The 18,277-nt window shown below is 60.5% G+C and overlaps 1 protein-coding gene across 7 annotated transcripts in view; it reads left to right on the top strand.

Annotated features, from left to right (window-relative positions):
* Nucleotides 1-17,071, top strand: part of TNRC18 (trinucleotide repeat containing 18) — an 84,152-nt gene extending 67,081 nt beyond the window's left edge. For all 7 annotated transcript variants that reach the window (XM_023655199.2, XM_023655195.2, XM_023655194.2 and 4 more), the window contains 11 exons: nt 959-1,111; nt 1,403-1,544; nt 3,282-3,399; nt 3,911-3,986; nt 4,076-4,184; nt 8,589-8,705; nt 9,478-9,642; nt 10,024-11,372; nt 14,807-15,043; nt 15,133-15,207; nt 15,768-17,071. In XM_023655199.2, coding sequence (XP_023510967.2) covers nt 959-1,111; nt 1,403-1,544; nt 3,282-3,399; nt 3,911-3,986; nt 4,076-4,184; nt 8,589-8,705; nt 9,478-9,642; nt 10,024-11,372; nt 14,807-15,043; nt 15,133-15,207; nt 15,768-15,974 — 2,748 coding nt within the window. In that variant the 3' untranslated portion in view covers nt 15,975-17,071. The remainder of the gene's footprint in view (nt 1-958; nt 1,112-1,402; nt 1,545-3,281; nt 3,400-3,910; nt 3,987-4,075; nt 4,185-8,588; nt 8,706-9,477; nt 9,643-10,023; nt 11,373-14,806; nt 15,044-15,132; nt 15,208-15,767) is intronic.
* Nucleotides 17,072-18,277: the final 1,206 nt, after the last annotated feature.

The following is an 18,277-nucleotide window of genomic DNA, read 5'->3' as shown; positions in this document are numbered from 1 at the left end:
GCTAGGAGCCTGCCATTGGCACACAGTTGTCCTCCCGCTCGCCCACGCCATGGCCTCTTCCTAGGAGCAGGACTCTTGGCTCTGTGCTGAAGCTTGGAACCACGTCTGTCTGGGCTCCGGCCTTCCCGTGACAGGTGGCTGGCCATCCAGGTGTTTTCGAGTCCTTGCTTTGATGAATGAAGCCGGCCACGGTGCAGTGCCCTGGACCGTTTCTGCCCCAGCTGGGAGGGGGCGCCCCGTTCCACCACGCCGGGGGGCTGTGGGCTGGGCTGGAGGGCCGCCCCCCCCGCTGCTGGGGCCGGTGGAAAGTGATGCAGGCCTCCCGGAGCCCCCCTGGCAGCAGCCAACTGGTCTTAAGCGCTACTCCCAGAAATGTGTCCTTAGATCTAATAGGGACTGTTGGTTTTTGTGGCATCATTTGAAAGAGCAGAAAAATGGAGGCAGCCCACGCGTCCAGTGTTAGAGGAGTGGCGAAAGGAAGTGCAGTTCCCCACGCCCGGCACGTTGGGCAGCCGTTAAAAATAAAAGATGCGCTGCCTCCCTCTGTGCGTATCAGACATACTGGGGGGAAAAAGTTGCGAAGCAGGACTTTTGGTAAATTCCCATCTGTGTTAAAAATAAATACCGTGTGCGCACGGATGTGTCTGCATAGGCTTCATGTTTACAGGCTTGTAGGTGCTTGTAGAAAGTTCTGGAGGATACACCACCCTGTTACTGTGGCTTTGGTTACCTCTGTACAGTTGGTAGGATCGTTGGAGAGGAACTTGCATGTAAACACACTTGGGTGTTTCTTTCTTTTCTTTTTAACGAGTAATATATAGAAGTAATAAAACAGCTCAGATTGAAACCAGAAACGCTGGCGGGGGAGGCAGGGTTTCGCTCTCTCGGGAGGGTGAGTGGTTGGGGAGGCCGGGCCGGCCCGCCCCCTGAGGGCTCCGCTCTGTTGCTTCCCCCCCAGAAGAAGAAGGGGAAGGAGGCGGGGTCCGGAGCTGCGCTGCCCCCGCCCCGCGCCCCCGCCCTGCCGCCCGAGGCCCGGGGCCCTCACGCCAGCTCCCCGGCCGCCGCCAAGAGGAGCAAGGCCAAGGCCAAGGGGAAGGAGGTGAAGAAGGAGGTGAGGCTGGGCGGCGTTCTTTGCTCGGTTGACAGCGGGGCGCATGCCTGGTGTGCCCGCCCTCCACAGCGGCTGGGTTTCCCCAGGTCCATTGTGTGAGCTGGACGGGCTGCCTCAGCAGGTGTGGGCCCCGGCTGGGGGGTTCTGGGTCCATCTCATCCTCCCTGTGGCCTGTGCACACGTGGCAGACTCCCCGGCAGCCCCTGCCCCCGAGTTTCCAGGGAGGGTCCTAGCTGGGCAGGACTCTGATGGCAGGTCCTAAACTGTTGGTCTGCCGCGCTCTGTCCCCAGAACCGGGGGAAGGGAGGAGCTGTGAGCAAGCTGATGGAGAGCATGGCTGCCGAGGAGGACTTCGAACCCAACCAGGACTCGAGCTTCTCTGAGGATGAGCACTTGCCACGCGGTGGGGCTGTGGAGCGGCCGCTAACTCCGGGTGAGTGCTTGCAATGCTGTGTTGCCCTGGGCCTGGAATATGGGGGCCAGGAGGTTCCCCTGGGGAAGTTACCAGGGCCTGAGATGGGATGCCAGAGGGAACGGCATGTGCAAAGGCCCTGCGGTTGGGTGGGAGCATAGTACCTGCAGTGAACTGAAAGAAGGTCAGTTTGGCTCTGATTTAGTAAGCTGGGGGTGAGAGAGCGGCTCGGGCTGGGGAGGAGGTAGAGGAAGAGCACCCCAAGTCTCACGGGACTTGGTTGGGGTTTGGTCTTCACCCTGATGAGAACTGGAAGCTGTTAGAGGTTGTCAGCAGGAGAGCAGTGTGGTCAGGTTGGCCTTGAAGTGCGCTCCCTGACTGCTGTGTGGAGGACGAATTGGAGGGGCCCAGGGAGGGCAGGGAGTCCAGGATCCAGGTGAGCGACGGTGGGGCTGCCGTGGGGCTGCAGGGAGGGACCCAGGGCGGATCTGAGCACGTCAGAGGGAGGGTCGATGGGCTGTGGGGTGGGCTGTGTGAGCAGAGAAGGGAGCTGGTGGTGAGCTGGGTGGGACAGCTGTTGCTGGGTGGGTCACGGAGTGGGTCGCGGAGGGGGCAGGGGGAGGGGCGCACGTGCTGGACGTTGCTGAGGGGAGTTTGGGTGCCTGGAGGACGTCCTAGGGAAGTGACGTCTGGTAGTACTTGGGGCTGGGTGCCTGGCGCTCCCGAGGGGAGATTGAGGGTGTAGATTGGGTGGGGCAGGTGGGGACAAGAGGAGGAGCCGGGCCAGCCCTAAGGAACTTGGTGCCCTCTCTGGGGGTGTAGAGTCCGCAGTTGCTGAGGGACCAGCCGCCACTCAGTGGCGATGGTGAATGGCAGTAAGTATCTGTGCCTCCGTTGTCTGCGGCGGGGCCGGGCTGCCCCCAGCTGGGCTCCCACGATAATGGGATGCGGGGGCGACGAAGGGCCTTGGGGCAGAGCGAGTCACATGTCGTGCCCGACATGGAGAGGTGGGAAGTCCGCTCTGCCCACGGGGAGGCCATGGCAAGGGTGTGGGCGCAGGCAGGAAAGAAGTGCACTGGTGGTTCTGTCCATGTCCCCCTGACGCATGGTCACAACAGGGTGGGGCCGGGCTGGAGGTCCCGCGAAAGGAAGAGCAGGCTCAGGAGGCCGCAGAAGCCTGGAGGAGACCTGAGGAGGGCCTGGCGTGGGGCTGCTGGGAGGGGAGGCTTAAGCCAAGGGGCGAGGCCGCCTGGGGCTGACGACTAAGGATGGGGAGATGGGGTGCTGGGAGCAGTGATCGTTGCCCTGTCGGGATGTTTGCCCGTTGGGGCCTGAGTTCCAGAACAAACGTCCTTCCAGGTGGAGAAAAAGCCAATGCAAACCCCCAGAGGTTTGGTCGAATGGGCCGATGACCCAGAACCTCATGCACGGGTTCGGGGGGCGGGGGGGTGGGGGGCCCATGCAGGCTGTCACCCCTGGTTCACACCCACTCGGGGTCTTTTCAGGCGCCTGGGGCTAGGAGGGGAGGGGCTGCACATGGCCCCCGCCATGTGCACACTGGTGCGTGCATGCACATCCCCGCACAAGGCTCATCTGTGCGGGCACGTAGGTGTGCGCACATGGACACACACATGCCCCGCAGGCCCCTCCAGGCACCCCAGGCCTTATGCTCTGCGAGGGATGAGTCGAGGTTGACCAGGCAGGCCTGAGGGGAGGGAGGGAGGTTATCCTGGGGCCTCACTGCCTGCCCTCCTGCAGCTCCGCGCTCCTGCATCATCGACAAGGATGAGCTGAAAGACGGCTTGCGTGTGCTCATCCCCATGGATGACAAGCTGCTGTACGCCGGGCACGTGCAGACAGTGCACTCGCCAGACATGTGAGTCGGGGGCCGGGGGGCCAGCCAGGGGCAGCACCCGGCTCAGAGCCTGAGGAACCTCACCCAGTCCTGCATCCAGGGTGCCTTGCTGGGTCTCTGTGGGCAGGTTGCTTCCCCTCTCTGAGCTGCAGCTTCCCTTCCATAGAACCAGGCAAATGGTGCCGACCTCGCAGGGGTGTTGGAGGGCTCAGAAGACACTGGGAGGACAGTATGCTCAGGGTGTGCCAGGATGGACATGGCTGGCCCCAAGTGGCAGGGGGCTCAGCAGGAAGAGGTGTGAGAGACCGTGCTGGCCTCTCTTGGATTTGCAACTCCTAGTTGTACAGATGAGGGAAATGAGACCCAGAAGGGGAGAGATACAGCAAGTCAGCAAACTCTCAGGCTCTGATGTCACGTCTCCGTGGTCTGGGAGGCAGAGCTCGTGCTGGTGGGGCTGGGATTCTTGGCGTAGGGGTCCCTGTTGGGCAGTCGCCAATTGTCACCTCACACCACCCCTGCCCTGGCCTTGCAGCTACCGTGTGGTGGTGGAGGGAGAACGTGGGAACCGGCCCCACATCTACTGCCTGGAGCAGCTGCTGCAGGAGGCGGTGAGCGGGAGAGGAGGCAGGCTGCTGGGGGCTCGGGGGCCGGGGCTGTGCCTGGTCACCACCTGGCGCTCAATCCTTCGCCTTCTCAGATCATTGACGTGAGGCCAGCCTCCACTCGCTTCTTGCCACAAGGGACCAGGATCGCGGCCTACTGGAGCCAGCAGTACCGTTGCCTCTACCCGGGCACCGTGGTCCGAGGTGAGATGCTCCCACACCCCCTCCTCCCCGGCGCCCCCGTTTCCTAGTGTATCAGTATGGATTCGTGGGGTTGAAACCCAATTCTAACTGGCCTAAGATGAAGGATTTCATCGGCTTGTGTAACTGAAACCGCATAGGGCCTTTGGGCTTGGTTGACCTCCGCACTGTTCGCACGGTGGCATCAGGACCTGGGGCCGCAGTGCCTGTCAGCACTGCTCTCGTCTGTGCTGGCTTCACACCCAGCTCCTTGGGGACTCTGTTTCACCATCTTAACAAATCCTATCATCAGAGAACTGGCTTTTCCCATGTAAGTCCTAGGATGGAATCCTACTCACCTGGCCTGGGTTGTGTGAATTTTGTGGACCCCACTGCTGTGAGGCTGAGTGACTGGGCCTGGGTCGTGTGCTTGTCCCTGAAGCTGATGCGTGAGGTCAGCTTCCTAATTTTACACATGGCCTGAGAGAGCTGGGATGTTGTTAGTAGAATAAGAGACTGGAAGCTGAGCAGACAAAAATAACAGGTACCTCGGAAGACATAGATATGGATGTCAGACAGACAAAAGTGGCAGATGCTCAAATGGTGCACCCCTCGCTATTGCAAAACCAGCGCATCCAGGAGTTGGGGATGTGGATGTTCGTTGCATCAAAAAAAAAAAAAAAGTCACATAACAGTCCGCCCCTTGTCCACCTAACATCCATACATATCCAGAAGATGGGAGCAGGGACGCTGGGCAAGAATATGGTGAAAATATGGTGAAAATTCGTCCTGATTCTGGTCTCCCAGAGCTTTCTGTCCCCTGAACCATGATGGGCTAGCTGCTTTCCAGGCCTGCTGCGTGGGTGTTGTTGCCCTTGGGACTTGCCTGTGCCATCATTCGCAGAATTCTGTCTGTCTCCTGTGTTGGACCCGTGTCTTTCTCTTCCTTGTCTCATTCCCTCATTGTCGTTGAGGATCTTTCCAAAGCTTTCTGAGAAAGGGCCGGGGGAGGTAAATTCCTCAAGTACGTGTGTGCCTGAAATCTCTGTTCTGTTCTATTCCTTAGAGATAGTTGAGCTGGGTATAAATTCTAGGCTGGAAATAATTTTCCCCCATCATTTCAGTTCCTGTATTGTCTTCTTCATTTCTGATTGGTTCTTTTTTATATTTTCCCATTCTTTGTTGAAGTTCTCACTGAGTTCATCCATCCTTCTCCCATGATCAGTGAGCATCCTTATGACTTTTTGTTTGAACTGGTTGTTAGGTAGATTGTTTATTTCTGTTTCGTTTAGTTCTTTTTCTGAGCTTTTGTCCTGTTCTCTTACTTGGAACGTATTCCTTTGTCTCCTCATTTTGCCTCTTTTTCTGTGCTTTTATCTATGTATTAGGTAGATCAGCTGTATCTCCCCATCTTGGAGAGGTGGCCTTGTGTAAGAAACGCCTTGTGAGGCTCAGTATGTGCTTCCCTCTCATCATGAGTTCCAAATGTTCCAGCAATGTGGCCTGTGTGGGCTACGTGTGTCCTTCTGTTGTGGCAGGGTTGCTCTTGCTGCAGGTGCCCAGGGAGCCTAGGCTGTCCCCCTGGCTGGCTGGTTGTAATGTTCAGCTGCGTGTGGCTGCTATGGTCCCTTCAGCCACTTTGTCAGGCATGAGGAGCCCCAGCACAGTTGGCTGCAAGGTCTAATAGCACATTCCTGTTACAGTTTTTCTGATAAGTGAGTAGGTCCCCAGCATGGATGGCTGCTAGGTTCAGGGGCTTACAATTGCCGTAGGCCTCCAGCCTGCAAGGCTCTTACCAGGTCTCTCAGGATTGCAGCTGAATGGAGCTGGCCCCAGGCGTAGGAAGATCCAATTGTTTCATGCTTTGGAAGGTGGGGCTGATGCCCTATGTGGCTGTTTGGGAAGCACATGTCTGCTGCAGCTGACAAGCCCCACTGCCTGCAGGGCCACACACCCCATCAACACAGTCCTGCCTCGTGTACACGCCCCAACCACTGAAGTGGATGTGGTGGCCCCACACACTCCAACAATGCAGGCCTGCTCCTCATGCATGCCCTGCCCCACAGAGGGGGACCCACTTGCTGGGCTGCAGAGGATCCAGGCACCCCACCTATGCAGGCCCACAAGTTGCCTGAGGGCTTGCTGTCGTATGGGGCCTGTCCCTAGGGTGGGCTGCCTGCCCTGGCTGAGCTGGATTAAATCAGTGCTCTCGTGGGTGGGACAGACCCTGGGCTAACAGGCCAGGGTAAGAACCTCAGTGGTGTCTGCCAGCGCCTGTGTGAGCACGCCTGGACTAGGTTGTGGTAATGGCTGCTGCCAATGTCTCAGTCCCTGGAGAGGTCTCACCTCTCACTGAGACACACCCAGAGCCCATCAGGTGAGTCTCTTTCCACCAAAGGCCTGTGCACCTTTCTTTCTGGTGATTTTAGGTTGCTTTCCAAAATGGGTGCATTTGTGCATGGGCCCTTTAAGAGCTGGCTTTTGTTCCTTTATGTCAGATAGCTTTTCTGGGGGAATTCCCCGTGGTTGTTAATAGCCAGCAAAGCCAGGTATTATGTCACTCATCTTGATTGTGCTGAGTCCAAAAGCTGCTCACGGTGGTAACACTCCCCCGCTCAGCTCCCTCACTCCCCGCTGGCTGTGAAGCGCTGCGGCTCGAACGTGGCTTTTTCCTCTCCAGAAAGGCATTTCCGCCTCTTCCACCTTGGTCAGCACTGTCCCTTGTTGTGGGGGTTCTTGTCATCCGGTTTTCAGCTCTCTCTCAGGGGTGATTGTTCCCAGAGCGGTTGTGAATTTGTCGTGTCCATGGAGGAGGTGGGTTTAGAGTCTGCCTAGGCCACTTCTTGACACCGTCCTCCCCCGTCATTTCAAAGTCACTGCTCCATTTTTATCTAGCGTCCAGTGCTGTCTGAGACGTTCAAAGCCATGATTATTCCCAAGTCTTTGTAGGAGGCCTGCCTTTTCTCTCCGGAAGCTTTTGGGATCTCATTACTCCTAGATCTGGAATTCCGTGCAGTTTTCATGTGTGTGTGTGTGTGTCTGTGTCTGTGTGTGTGTGCTGGATAGTTGGGGGGGCCTTTGATTTTGAAGCAAATTTCGTTTCATCTTGGAAACGTCTCATATTGCTTCTTTGAGAATTTCTTTTCTTCATTTACTCTCTTTTCCCTGGAACTCAAACTCGTCTGATGGCCCTCAGTGCTCGTAGCTTTTTTCCTATCATTACCTTTTCCTTTATGTTTTTGTTCAACCTTCTGGGAGATCTCCCCAACTTTACCTTCTGGCCTTTCTATTCTCTTGTGTTTTTGAAATTTCTGCTATCATTTAAAAGATTCCTAAGTTTGTTCTTCTTCTTTGAGTGTTCCTTTTTTTTCTGTAACCTCTTTTTGTTTCCTGGGTACATTCCCTTTTTTTGAATTTCTCTGAGGACCTGTTGTTTTCATTTTAGATTTCTTTGGCTCCCTTCCTCCCAGGTCTCCCTTGCCACCTCTCTGGGTTCTGTGTTCCTTCTTGAGCTGCCCTCCCCTCTCTGTTCCATGTCTGCCTCTCATTAGAGGCCGACCTTGCATCTCTGGAGATCCTAATCAAGCAGATTGGGAGTTCTCTGTGTGGGCAAGGCCTCCGGACACTGGTGGGCAGGAATGTTTTGTCAGGGACCCCAAGTGCCAGCACCTGTGGCTCTTCCCCAGCAGCCGGTCAGGTGGCCCAAGACCTCTGTCCCCCAGGAGCTGGACTTGGCTGGCACTTGGGAATGGGGGTTACTATTCAGTAGGAGCTTTCCCGTCACCCTGGCTGGTGTGGCACCCACCCATGTGCCTCCCCTGTGTCCAGGGTCCGTCAGAGACTCTCCCCAGACATAAACCTCCCGGTTCCTGCTGTGGTGCGGCCCTCAGCCTGTCCCGCGTTGGGGTCCCTTGTGCCCGCCTCCAGGGGTGCTTGGTGCCTCCAGGGCCCGAGCCTTGGTGGGCTTCCCTTGTGAACACCAGCTTCCTTTTTGTTGGCATTGCCTCCTTCCAAGCCCCTGGCAGAGCAGAGAAAGCCGAGATCAAAGTTGCTTCCCACTTGTCCAAGCAGATGCAGTCTTCTGGAACGCTGGCACTGACGCTGGCACTGTCACCTGCTGGCATCCCCTTGCCCACTCCCTCTGTCCTTGATGGTTCCCGCTTCTGCTGTTGCTTAATGTTGCTTTGGGAAGGGCCCTGGGAGTAAGTGGGCACAGATACATGTCCCCAAAGTCAGGACACATGCTCGGCTGGACTGGGGAGCCAGTGCTCTCGTCGCGACTGTGGCTCTGAGGCCCGCGTTCTGCACACTGCGTGCCTGCCCTCACACAGCCTGCATCCAGGGCCACTTACTGGCTGGTTCTGCTCTCATGGCCTCCAGGAGCTGGCTGTCCGTGGGCCTCCACTGACCCTGCCCCTCCTCCAACAGGCTTGCTGGGCCTCGAGGACGACGGGGACCTGATCACTGTGGAGTTCGACGATGGAGACACAGGGAGAATTCCGCTCTCACACATCCGCCTCCTGCCTCCCGACTATAAGATCCAGTGTGAGTGGTGGTCCTGCTGCCTAGGCTGGGGGCCGACCCCAGGCCCTCGCCTCGCTTCCCTCGGAGCCTGGCTCTGGGCTCTGTCTGCCTTTTGGACCACTTGCACCCAGGGGATGGAAATGGCAGAAACCGTGGGTGGAGGCTCCCAGAACGGGTTCAGAGGAGGGGATCCCAGAGCTCCCTGGGTCTGCACCCCGTGGCCCATGAGGCCAGGCGGCCCGGGCTGTGGGAGCCATCAGTAGTTGTTGACATTTCTGTGCTCTGTAGGTCCATGATAGCGCTGAATTCTTGGCTCTGTCCTGTGTGTCCAGAAATACTCTCCCCTTTGACTAACCAGTACAAAACTCAGGTTTAGAGAGGTAAAATGACTTAGCCGTGGTCCCATGACTAGTTAGGGGCAGAGCTAGGACTCGGACCTCTAGGACTTCAGCTAGGACTGCCTGACTTCAGGGGTCCAGAACCTCAGTGGTTTTGAGCACCACTCCACGGGAATCATAAAAAACACAAGTCAGCATTTCTTCTCAGCCCCTGCCCGGGCACGCCTTCGGGGAGCCTCCACTGAGCTGCTGGTGTGTACAGACACCTGAGCTGAGTCCCTGCAGACGGGCCCCCCACCCCAACCACACAGCCTATCCAGGCAGGCCGAGGGGGGTCAGCCACACAGTGCCGTGAGGTTCCTCCCCATCCTTGCTCCCCATGACAGACAACGCTCCTGCGGTTGGGGGAGTGGAGACCCGGGCCTGAGCCACTGTCTGTCTGTCCTGCCCTGCAGGTGCTGAGCCGTCCCCGGCCCTCCTGGTGCCGAGCGCCAAGCGCCGCAGCCGGAAGACCAGCAAAGATACCGGGGACAGCAAAGACGGGGGCGCGCCAGGGTCCGAGGAGCCCGGCGCCAAGGCGCGAGGGCGCGGGCGGAAACCCAGCGCCAAAGCCAAGGGTGGTAGGTGGCCCAGGCCTTGCCCAGTGGAGACGCAGGGGCAGGGCAGGTGGGGGCGGGCACTCGGCACAGAGACCACTCCCGCCCCGTGGGGCCTCTGCTCTTGGACCGCTGTGACCGGTGAGGCGCTAAAGCTCAGGGAGGCGGAGCCGAGGTGCACCCAGGGCCTGTTTGCTCCAGAGTGTAAAGAAGAGGGCTTCAGGCAAAGAGCCAAGGCCACCAAGGGCCCCTTTAGGGTCACGATGCATGGGATGACTGGGATGCGAGAGCCGCGGCCCCGAGGCCCACAGAGGGCACAGGCTGGCAGAGCAGCGCTGGGCAGGCTCTCTGGCTCGGCGAACCCGCACTCTGGCCTCACATCTGTTCTTTCCTTCTCTCTTCTAGACAGAACTGCCGTCCTGGAGGAGGGGGGCTCCACAGATGAGGTCCCTAGTGCCCCGTTGGCCCTAGAGCCGATCAGTACCCCAAGTTCCAAGAAGAGCCCTCCAGAACCCGCAGACAAGCGGGCCAAAGCCCCCAAGGCTCGCCCAACACCCCCTCAGCCCAGCCCGGCGCCGCCCACCTTCGCCAGCTGCCCGGCCCCCGAGCCCTTTGGGGAGCTGCCGGCCCCCACCGCCACCACCCTGGCCCCGGCCCCCTTCGTTGCCATGCCCATCACCATGCCCGCCACCCGCCCCAAGCCCAAGAAGGCCCGGGCTGCTGAGGAGTCGGCCACCAAGGGCACTCGGAGGCCCGGGGAGGAGGCCGAGCTGCTCGTCAAGCTGGACCATGAGGGTGTAACGTCACCCAAAAGCAAGAAGGCCAAGGAAGCTCTGCTTCTGCGGGAGGACCCCGGGGCTGGGGGCTGGCAGGAGCCCAAGACCCTCCTGGGCCTGGGCGGCTACCCCCCGGCAGCGGGCGGCAGCGAGCCCAAGGCGGCCCGGCCCAAGGCCGGGGACGGCGACCTGGCCCAGGAGCCCGGAGGTGGGCTCACGTTCGAGGACTCGGGGAACCCCAAGAGCCCGGACAAGGGCCAGGCTGAGCAGGACGGGGCCGAGGAGTCGGAGAGCAGCAGCAGCAGCAGCGACAGTGGCAGCAGCAGCAGCAGCGACAGTGGCAGCAGCAGCAGCAGCAGCTCGGAGACAGAGGGAGAGGAGGAAGGCCGGGGCGGCGGGGGCCGGAACTGCGGGGCCTCCAGCTCCAGGGCCTCCTCCTCGTCCTCCTCTTCTTCCTCGTCCTCCTCCTCGTCCTCCTCTTCTTCCTCCTCCTCCTCGTCGTCCTCCTCGTCCTCATCTTCCTCCTCGTCCTCGTCCTCTTCCTCCTCCTCCTCGTCGTCCTCCTCCTCTTCCTCCTCCTCCTCCTCCTCCTCCTCCTCCACCACAGACGATTCTTCCTGCAGCTCGGACGATGAGGCGGCCCCTGCCCCCGCGGCCGGTCCCTCCGCCCCGCCAGCCCTCCCCAGCAAGGCCCCCAAGCAGACTGGCAAGGCGCGCTCCTCGGCCCACTCCCCGGGCAAGAAGGCGCCGGCGCCCGCGCCCCAGGCCCCCCCGCCGCAGCCCCCGCAGCCTCTGCAGCCCAAGGCTCAGGCCGGGGCCGGGGCCAAGAGCCGCCCCAAAAAGAGAGAGGGCGTCCACCTGCCCACCACCAAGGAGCTGGCCAAGCGGCAGCGCCTGCCGTCAGTGGAGAACCGGCCCAAGATCGCCGCCTTCCTGCCTGCGCGCCAGCTGTGGAAGTGGTTCGGCAAGCCCACCCAGGTAGCGCGGGCACGCGGGCTGGGGGCGCTACCTGCCTTTGGTGGCTGACTGTCGCCGGCCCACCCTTCCTTCCCCCTCGTCTGTGGTGGAGGGCTGGGGCGAGCTGCCGGGACCCCCCTTGTGGATGGCACGCTGAGTGTCGGCACCCGGGGACACTCAGCTCCGGTGGCCGCAGAGCCCATGTCCTTAGAGCAGCAGGCCCTCCAGGCCCCGCACCGGCCATCCCCTGCAGGGCCCAGGCCCGACCGCGTGCCAGGGCCAGTGCGTGGCTGTTGAGGCCCACGCAGCTGGGCTCTCGAAACCTCCTGGCCAAACAGCCTGGTTTCCTTGGCGTTCGCTTCATTTCGGCTGCTATTCAACCTCCCCTGGCGGAGTGCTGCTGGCCTCCGGCCCCGCTACTAGTGGCCACAGCAGAGGGCCCTTCTGTCCCCGTGCGCGCCCCTGAGCTGACCAGGGTGGCTTGAGAGGCAGAGCCTTCTGACTGGCCGGGGCTGGGTCACCAGGACACCCTATGTAGAGGACGGCTAGTTCTCTAGGAGGAGCCCTCTGGACCCTCCCTGTGCCTGCCTGCCGCCTGCACATGTGGACGTGCAACACACGTGGGCACAAACACACATGCACATGTGTGCAATACACACAGCCCTATACGTGCATGCAGTCATACATGCACATGTGCACATGCACACACAGCCATATGTGCACGTATATACAGGCACACATGCATACACCCGCATGCATAAACTTATGCATGCACACACTCAACGCATGTATGTACATATGCACACGCATACGTGTACACATGCATACAGGTACATGAATGTACGCACGTACACACATGCGCACTCATGCGCACACACGGAGCTTCCACGGGCAGGAGAGGAACTCTTTTATAGTCACCAGTCTGTCCCATGTCCCTGGACAGGAAGAGCCTGTGGGCTTTTGTCCTCCAGCCACGTGAGCTTGTCCACAGGCACAGCGGCCAGCTTTGCCCGCCGCATCCATGTCGCTGGGCCAGAGTCCTTGGAGGCCGCCCTGAGATGGGCTGGGAGCAGATGCCCTGTGGGCTTTGTACCTCTCCTGAGGTGGTCCTGCCAGGCGAGCCAGGGCCTTGGGGGTTGACAGCAGTGAGCTTGTGGGGTCTCTGGCAACACCCCTCTTAAGAGCTCGGGAAGCGTCTGGTGTGTTTGTGTTCTCTCAGCTCCCTGGTGTGTGTCAGCAAGGCCAGAACAGTCGAGGGATGGTCTGAATCAAGACTCTAGCTTTGGGTTCTGTCTTAGCAGCTTGTAGGCCCTCCCACACCCTCAAGGACACTTAGACTCCGCCCCCCGCCCAGTGGGAGAGGACAGCTCCATCTGCCCCAGGCTGTGCCCCTAGGCAGGAGGTCCAGGAGGGCTCCCCACCTCCCGCTCCTGCTCTCCTTAGGCCACCCTGCCTTTGAGGCCCTGACTAGAACCTGGGGTGGGTGCCCTGCTTCTCCGCCCTGCAGGACAAGGGGTAGCTGACGTCCCACACTCTTGCGTTGCTGGCTCCAGGCCAAAAGAGCCTCTCTAGGCAAGGCCACCTCTTGAGACAGCAAAGTTGACATATAGATTCTCGAGGATCTTCTGTAAGGAGCCTCACCCAGACATTCCAGACTGGGCCCCCTGGAGCTCTCATCCTGCAGGTGCTTTATTGAGGGGGCATCCAAGTGGTGACAACTTCTGAGCCAAGGACAGGCACATCCTTGCTGTCCTGCCCCCATGGTGACCGACCCATTCCTTATTTTAGCATCTGCCATTTGCAAGTTCCAATGTTAGTGTCACTGAGGGCCTTACAGCTGCAGAGAACAGAGGACAGGGCCAAACTTACTGGCCTCTTTAATAAAAAAGTCCAGGGGTGTTTGGCTTCAGGTACAGCTGGATCCAGGGGCTCAAAGGCTGTCTTCAGACTCACTCTTGGGTCTGTGCTCCAGGCTTCAGTTTCTCCTTCCTTTCTACTGGTCTCCTTCTCAGGCAGCCCCAGTAGCTTTCAGCTCACGATCGACCAGCTCAGAAGTGACAGCAGGAAGGAAGTATCTTTGTCCCAAGGGTTCAGGCTAAAGTTGGTGGAATGTCTGTGGCTTGGGTCCTCACCCTACCCCTGAGCCAATCACACTTTCCAGGAGGAGGATGGGATGTTTGGACTGGCCAGACTGAGTCCTGTGCCCACCCCAGGGATGGGATCAGCCCCACTGGGGAACCCTGTGGACCGGGGTGGGCCCTGTGGGAAGGGGAGTAGCCGCTGGGTGCCAGAAACCTGGCTGCTGTCAAAGAGTCGCTTTAGGAGTCTGAGCTGTTGCTCTCATCTTGAACTGATTTACTCCACGCCTTGAACTGGAAAGAATTTGAGCAGTTTACGGAACACATGAAATTAGCTATTCGGACATCAGAAAGCCTGTCACCACCAGGAATCCAGTGAATTAAAGGCAGAAAAGGGGCTGCTGGCTAGGTAGGAAATTGGCATGGAGGTTTCTACTATTTAGGCAACAAAACTGCCATTGAGCCACCTGGCAGCCAGTGTGAGAAGGGAAAATGACTTTTAGGACTTGGTTTGAGGAGAGCAAATGCCTGTTCCGCAGGAGGGCAGAGCTTTGCTTGGGTTTGGGTTCATGGGTCAGGACAGGGGCGTCCCCTAGGGACAGTGACAGGCCCTGGAGCTGTCTGGTGCTGTGCTAGGTCCCTTCTCAGAGCCTGCACATCTGTCCCAGTGCCAGCCCAGGCTCAGGTACCGAGGAGACTGCAGGAGATGTTTGTTGAGTGAATAAACAAACGCCCAGCCTGTCGTGGGGCCTGGCAGCCTGGCAGACGTGGGCCCAGTGCTGGATCCTGTGGGCCTGGGCTCTGCCCTTCGTCAGCAGCTTCCCTCTCCAGGGGCAGTCGGCCATGCCTGGGCGTTGACGTCCCAAGGACAGCCCTCAGCCCGTGCCCCTTGCTCCCGCGCCCCTGGTCAGGCCATGGAGGGTTGAGTCATGCCGAGCCCCTGCGCCCTTTGTGGCAGTGTAGGTGGAGGCTACGCAGTGAGTGGCGAGCTCTGTGGCCCCCCGGGGGTGTGTTGAATGAATCAGTGCTTTGTGGTGGCCCCCACACGTGAGATGGCCGGGGGAGGTGGAGCCATGAGCGAGCCCCGTGGCTTCGCTATCCCCGTCTCCTCCCCGGCCCTCCCCGCCCTGTTGGGAAGTGGGGATCAGAGCAGGGGCTGCCGGGCCTCGAAGGCCAGCGGCGGGAGCAGGGTCCGCGGCCTCGGGGCGGCCCTGGCCCGCATGGCTCTGGAACAGACCCGCTTAGCTGCGCGAGGCTGAGTGTAAACGGAGTCCCTCTTGGGGACGCCGGGTGCCGGAGATGAGAGGGCCCCGGTTAGAGCAGGAAGGGGCTGCCTGGCCCGTGGCCGCCTCGCGCCCTGACCGCCGTGTCCCGCAGCGCCGCGGCATGAAGGGCAAGGCCCGCAAGCTCTTCTACAAGGCCATCGTGCGCGGCAAGGAGATGATCCGAATCGGCGACTGCGCCGTCTTCCTGTCGGCCGGCCGCCCCAACCTGCCCTACATCGGCCGCATCCAGAGCATGTGGGAGTCCTGGGGCAGCAACATGGTGGTCCGCGTCAAGTGGTTCTACCACCCCGAGGAGACCAGCCCGGGCAAGCGCCTGCACGAGGGCCAGGTGGGCGCCGGGCCGGGGCGGGGCGGGGCGGGGCGGGGCGGGGCGGGTGGGGCCGGCCGGGCTCACACCGCCCCGTCTGTCGCCCGCAGCACTGGGACCAGAAGTCCGGCCGCAGCCTCCCCGCGGCCCTGCGGGCCTCCAGCCAGAGGAAGGACTTCATGGAGGTAGGAGGGCGGGCCCCAGCCTCCGGTCCCCGGGCTGCCCTGCCGGGTCCTGCCTCTGTCTGTCGCTTTCCGGCTCTTACTCTTCAGGGGTCTGTGTCTCTCTTGGTCTCTGTCTCCCAGGCTCTGTCTCTTTCAGTCTGGGTCTCTCTGGGGGTCTGTATGTCTCTGGGTCTCTGTCTCTCAGTCTCTGGGTTTCTCTGGGGATCTCTCTGTCTCTGAGTCTCCATCTCTGTGTCTCTTGGCCTCTGAGTCTCTCTCTGTCTCTAGGTGTCTCTGTGTCTTTATGTGTCTCTGACTCTGTCTCTTTGTCTCTGTGTCTCTCAGTCTCTGGTATTCTCTCTCTGTCTCTGGGTATCTCTGTGTCTCTCTCTTTGTGTCTCAGTCTCTGGGGTTTTCTCTGTCTCTGGGTCTCTCTGTGTCTTTGTGTCTCTCCGTCTCTGTGTCTCTCGGGGGGGGGGGTCTGTCTCTCTCGGTCTCTGGCTCTCTGCCTTCAAGGCTTTCTCTGGTCCTCTGGACCGGGGGGTCTTCCTGTCCCCTGACGCCGCCCATCATGCCCGCAGCGTGCCCTGTACCAGTCCTCCCACGTGGACGAGAATGATGTGCAGACGGTGTCGCACAAGTGCCTGGTGGTGGGCCTGGAGCAGTACGAGCAGATGCTCAAGACCAAGAAGTACCAGGACAGCGAGGGCCTGTACTACCTCGCGGGCACCTACGAGCCCACCACGGGCATGATTTTCTCCACCGACGGCGTGCCCGTGCTCTGCTGAGCGCCCGCGCCCGCCTGCCACCCAGGGCCCCTCACCATCACTGCCATGGCTCGGGGGCCACGTGCGTCGGGTGTGTGCATGCGAGTGTGCCCGTGGGTGCCCTGGCGCGCGTGAGTGTGTACATGTGTGTGCCTGTATGCATGCACGTGTGTGCGCACATGTGCACACGTCCCCAGCCCCCTTTCCCAACTCCTCGGTGGCCCCAGGACAGGGGCTCCCCTCCGCTGCCAGCGTGGGGCTCTGCCCGCCCCCCTCGGGGCCTCCCTCCAGCACCTTGTCGCCCTCAGCAGGCGGGCCCCCCAGCCCGGGCCGCGGCACTGGGGGTCATTCGTGGGCCACCCGCAGTCCCCCCGGAGCTCCCCAGTCCTGCCCCCTTGGCATGGAGCCCACCCCAAGCCTCCCGCCGTGGGCCGGCCTCCTCCCTCAGGACGGCCTGGACTCGGGGGACGGAGCCCGGGAGGGGGCCCCGAGCCTCACACTACAGACAACCCCATGGTGCTGCAGGCCTCGCCGCCGCCCAGAGGAGGCGGCCCTCGGGACCTGTACAGTTTTATTGTACCGGCCACGAGCCCTGCCCTGTATCATACGCCTTTCCAGGAGGCCACTTTTTAATTATATATATAAAGATAAATATATATAAATATATATAAATATAAACTTTTTAAAACTGTGAAAAATAGCTATGAAATTATAAAAAAAAAACGAACACATTCTGACGTGCAGAATATTATTTTTTATTTCCTGTTAGATCGTGAGTGTCTAGCACCCAGCTTCACGGGCCCCCGTCCCCAGCACACCCCGCCCGCCCAGGTGTCCTGTCCTCGCCCCCAGGATGGAGAGAGTTAGGGAGAGCAGAGGCTGAGGGGCGAGCGAGCTGCCCCGCCGGCACTTAGCGCCCCGCGCCCAGGGCCGGGCGGCCTCGTCCAGACAATCTTAAGGGAAGGAAAAGCCAGACTTCGGTTTTGTTTTTTGGGGGAATTATTGTTTTCCTTTTTTTTTTTTTTTAAGTTTCTTTTGGAATTTTGTTTGTTGGCGAATTCTGTGTGATCTTTTTCATAAAAAAAAGAAAAGAAAAGAAAAAGCTATCATTGGAAAAGTACCGTTGTCTGTAGTGGCTCATTTCAGGGGCCCGGGTGGGCTCTGGGGCGGGGTGGGGCGCGGGGCCGCCCAGTCCAGTGCGCACGGGCCACACGTGGCGTTTGAAATTCAGCTCTTTTACACGAAGGGACCGGAGAAGTTTCTCGGTTGCACCGGCCACGTTTCCAGACGTGGCGAATGGCTACTGTCTAGGGTAGCCGAGGTGGAGACGGTCCCCATCAGCGTAGAAAGTTTACTCTTGGTCAGTGCGCGGCTGGAGGGCGCATCTCCTTTTTCTTCCTTTAAAATGACAGCTGAGCGCGCCCAGCCAGGTCCACGCCTGACGACGACGATGCTGGTGGTCTGAGTGGCCCTGAGCCGGTGCAGAGGGGAGGGGCTGCAGGGGCGGGGAGGCTGGGCCGGGGTCCTGGCGCTGCCGCCCCCTCCCTCCCCGAGGTCAGCTCCCAGCCTGACCCCGCGGTACCGCCCGGCGACCCGGTGCGCTCGGTGTGCATGGGACGCGGACGACATTCTGGGCTGTGTCATCTCAGGGCCGCGGGAAGAGGTCACAGCGGCAACTGAAAGCGTTAACACAGAAGGCGTCAGCTCGGCTCTGGCCGGGGAAGGGCGTTTCCGAGAAACTGAGTCCCGGCGGGGGCGGCCCCGCCCACACCGAGTCGCGGGAGGAGCAGCGCGCCGGCGACACCTGGCTGGCTGCCCCTGCGGCGTCGCCCCTCGTGGTCCCGGCCCACGTGGCCGCCCGGGGCTCCCGGGGGCGGGGCCTGCCGGTGGGTGGGTCCCCGAGCCCGCGAGGGACCTATACCAAAGAGGGGACCAACCCCACACCTCGGGGAAACTAAGGCACCGAACAGAGCGGGGATTGGGCCCCATCACACGAATCAGCAACAGAGTCGGGACTGGAGCCCAGACCCTCAGCCTCAGGACCCGGCTGAGCCCCGGGGGCGGGGCCCAGCTGACCCGAGGACACAAGGGCCACCGAGGCGCCGTCCAAACCCCAAATACCCCCGTCCTCAGCCCTCCACACAAAACCGGCCCGGCCCCCAGGTGCGACACCCTCCTGCTGCCTGACGCCCCCCAACCCCAGAAACTTCAGGCCTGCGCACAGGTGGGCCCTACAGCCGGGAAGGCAGGGCCCAGCTCTGAGGGTGGCCTTGTCCCGCCAGGACCCCTGCCCCCAGATGGCGGCGGTAGCCCTGCCCACATAG

This window comes from Equus caballus, chromosome 13 (assembly GCF_041296265.1).
Source record: "Equus caballus isolate H_3958 breed thoroughbred chromosome 13, TB-T2T, whole genome shotgun sequence".
NCBI classification, from domain to species: domain Eukaryota; kingdom Metazoa; phylum Chordata; class Mammalia; order Perissodactyla; family Equidae; genus Equus; species Equus caballus.
This window is presented reverse-complemented; position numbering and strand designations above follow the sequence as displayed.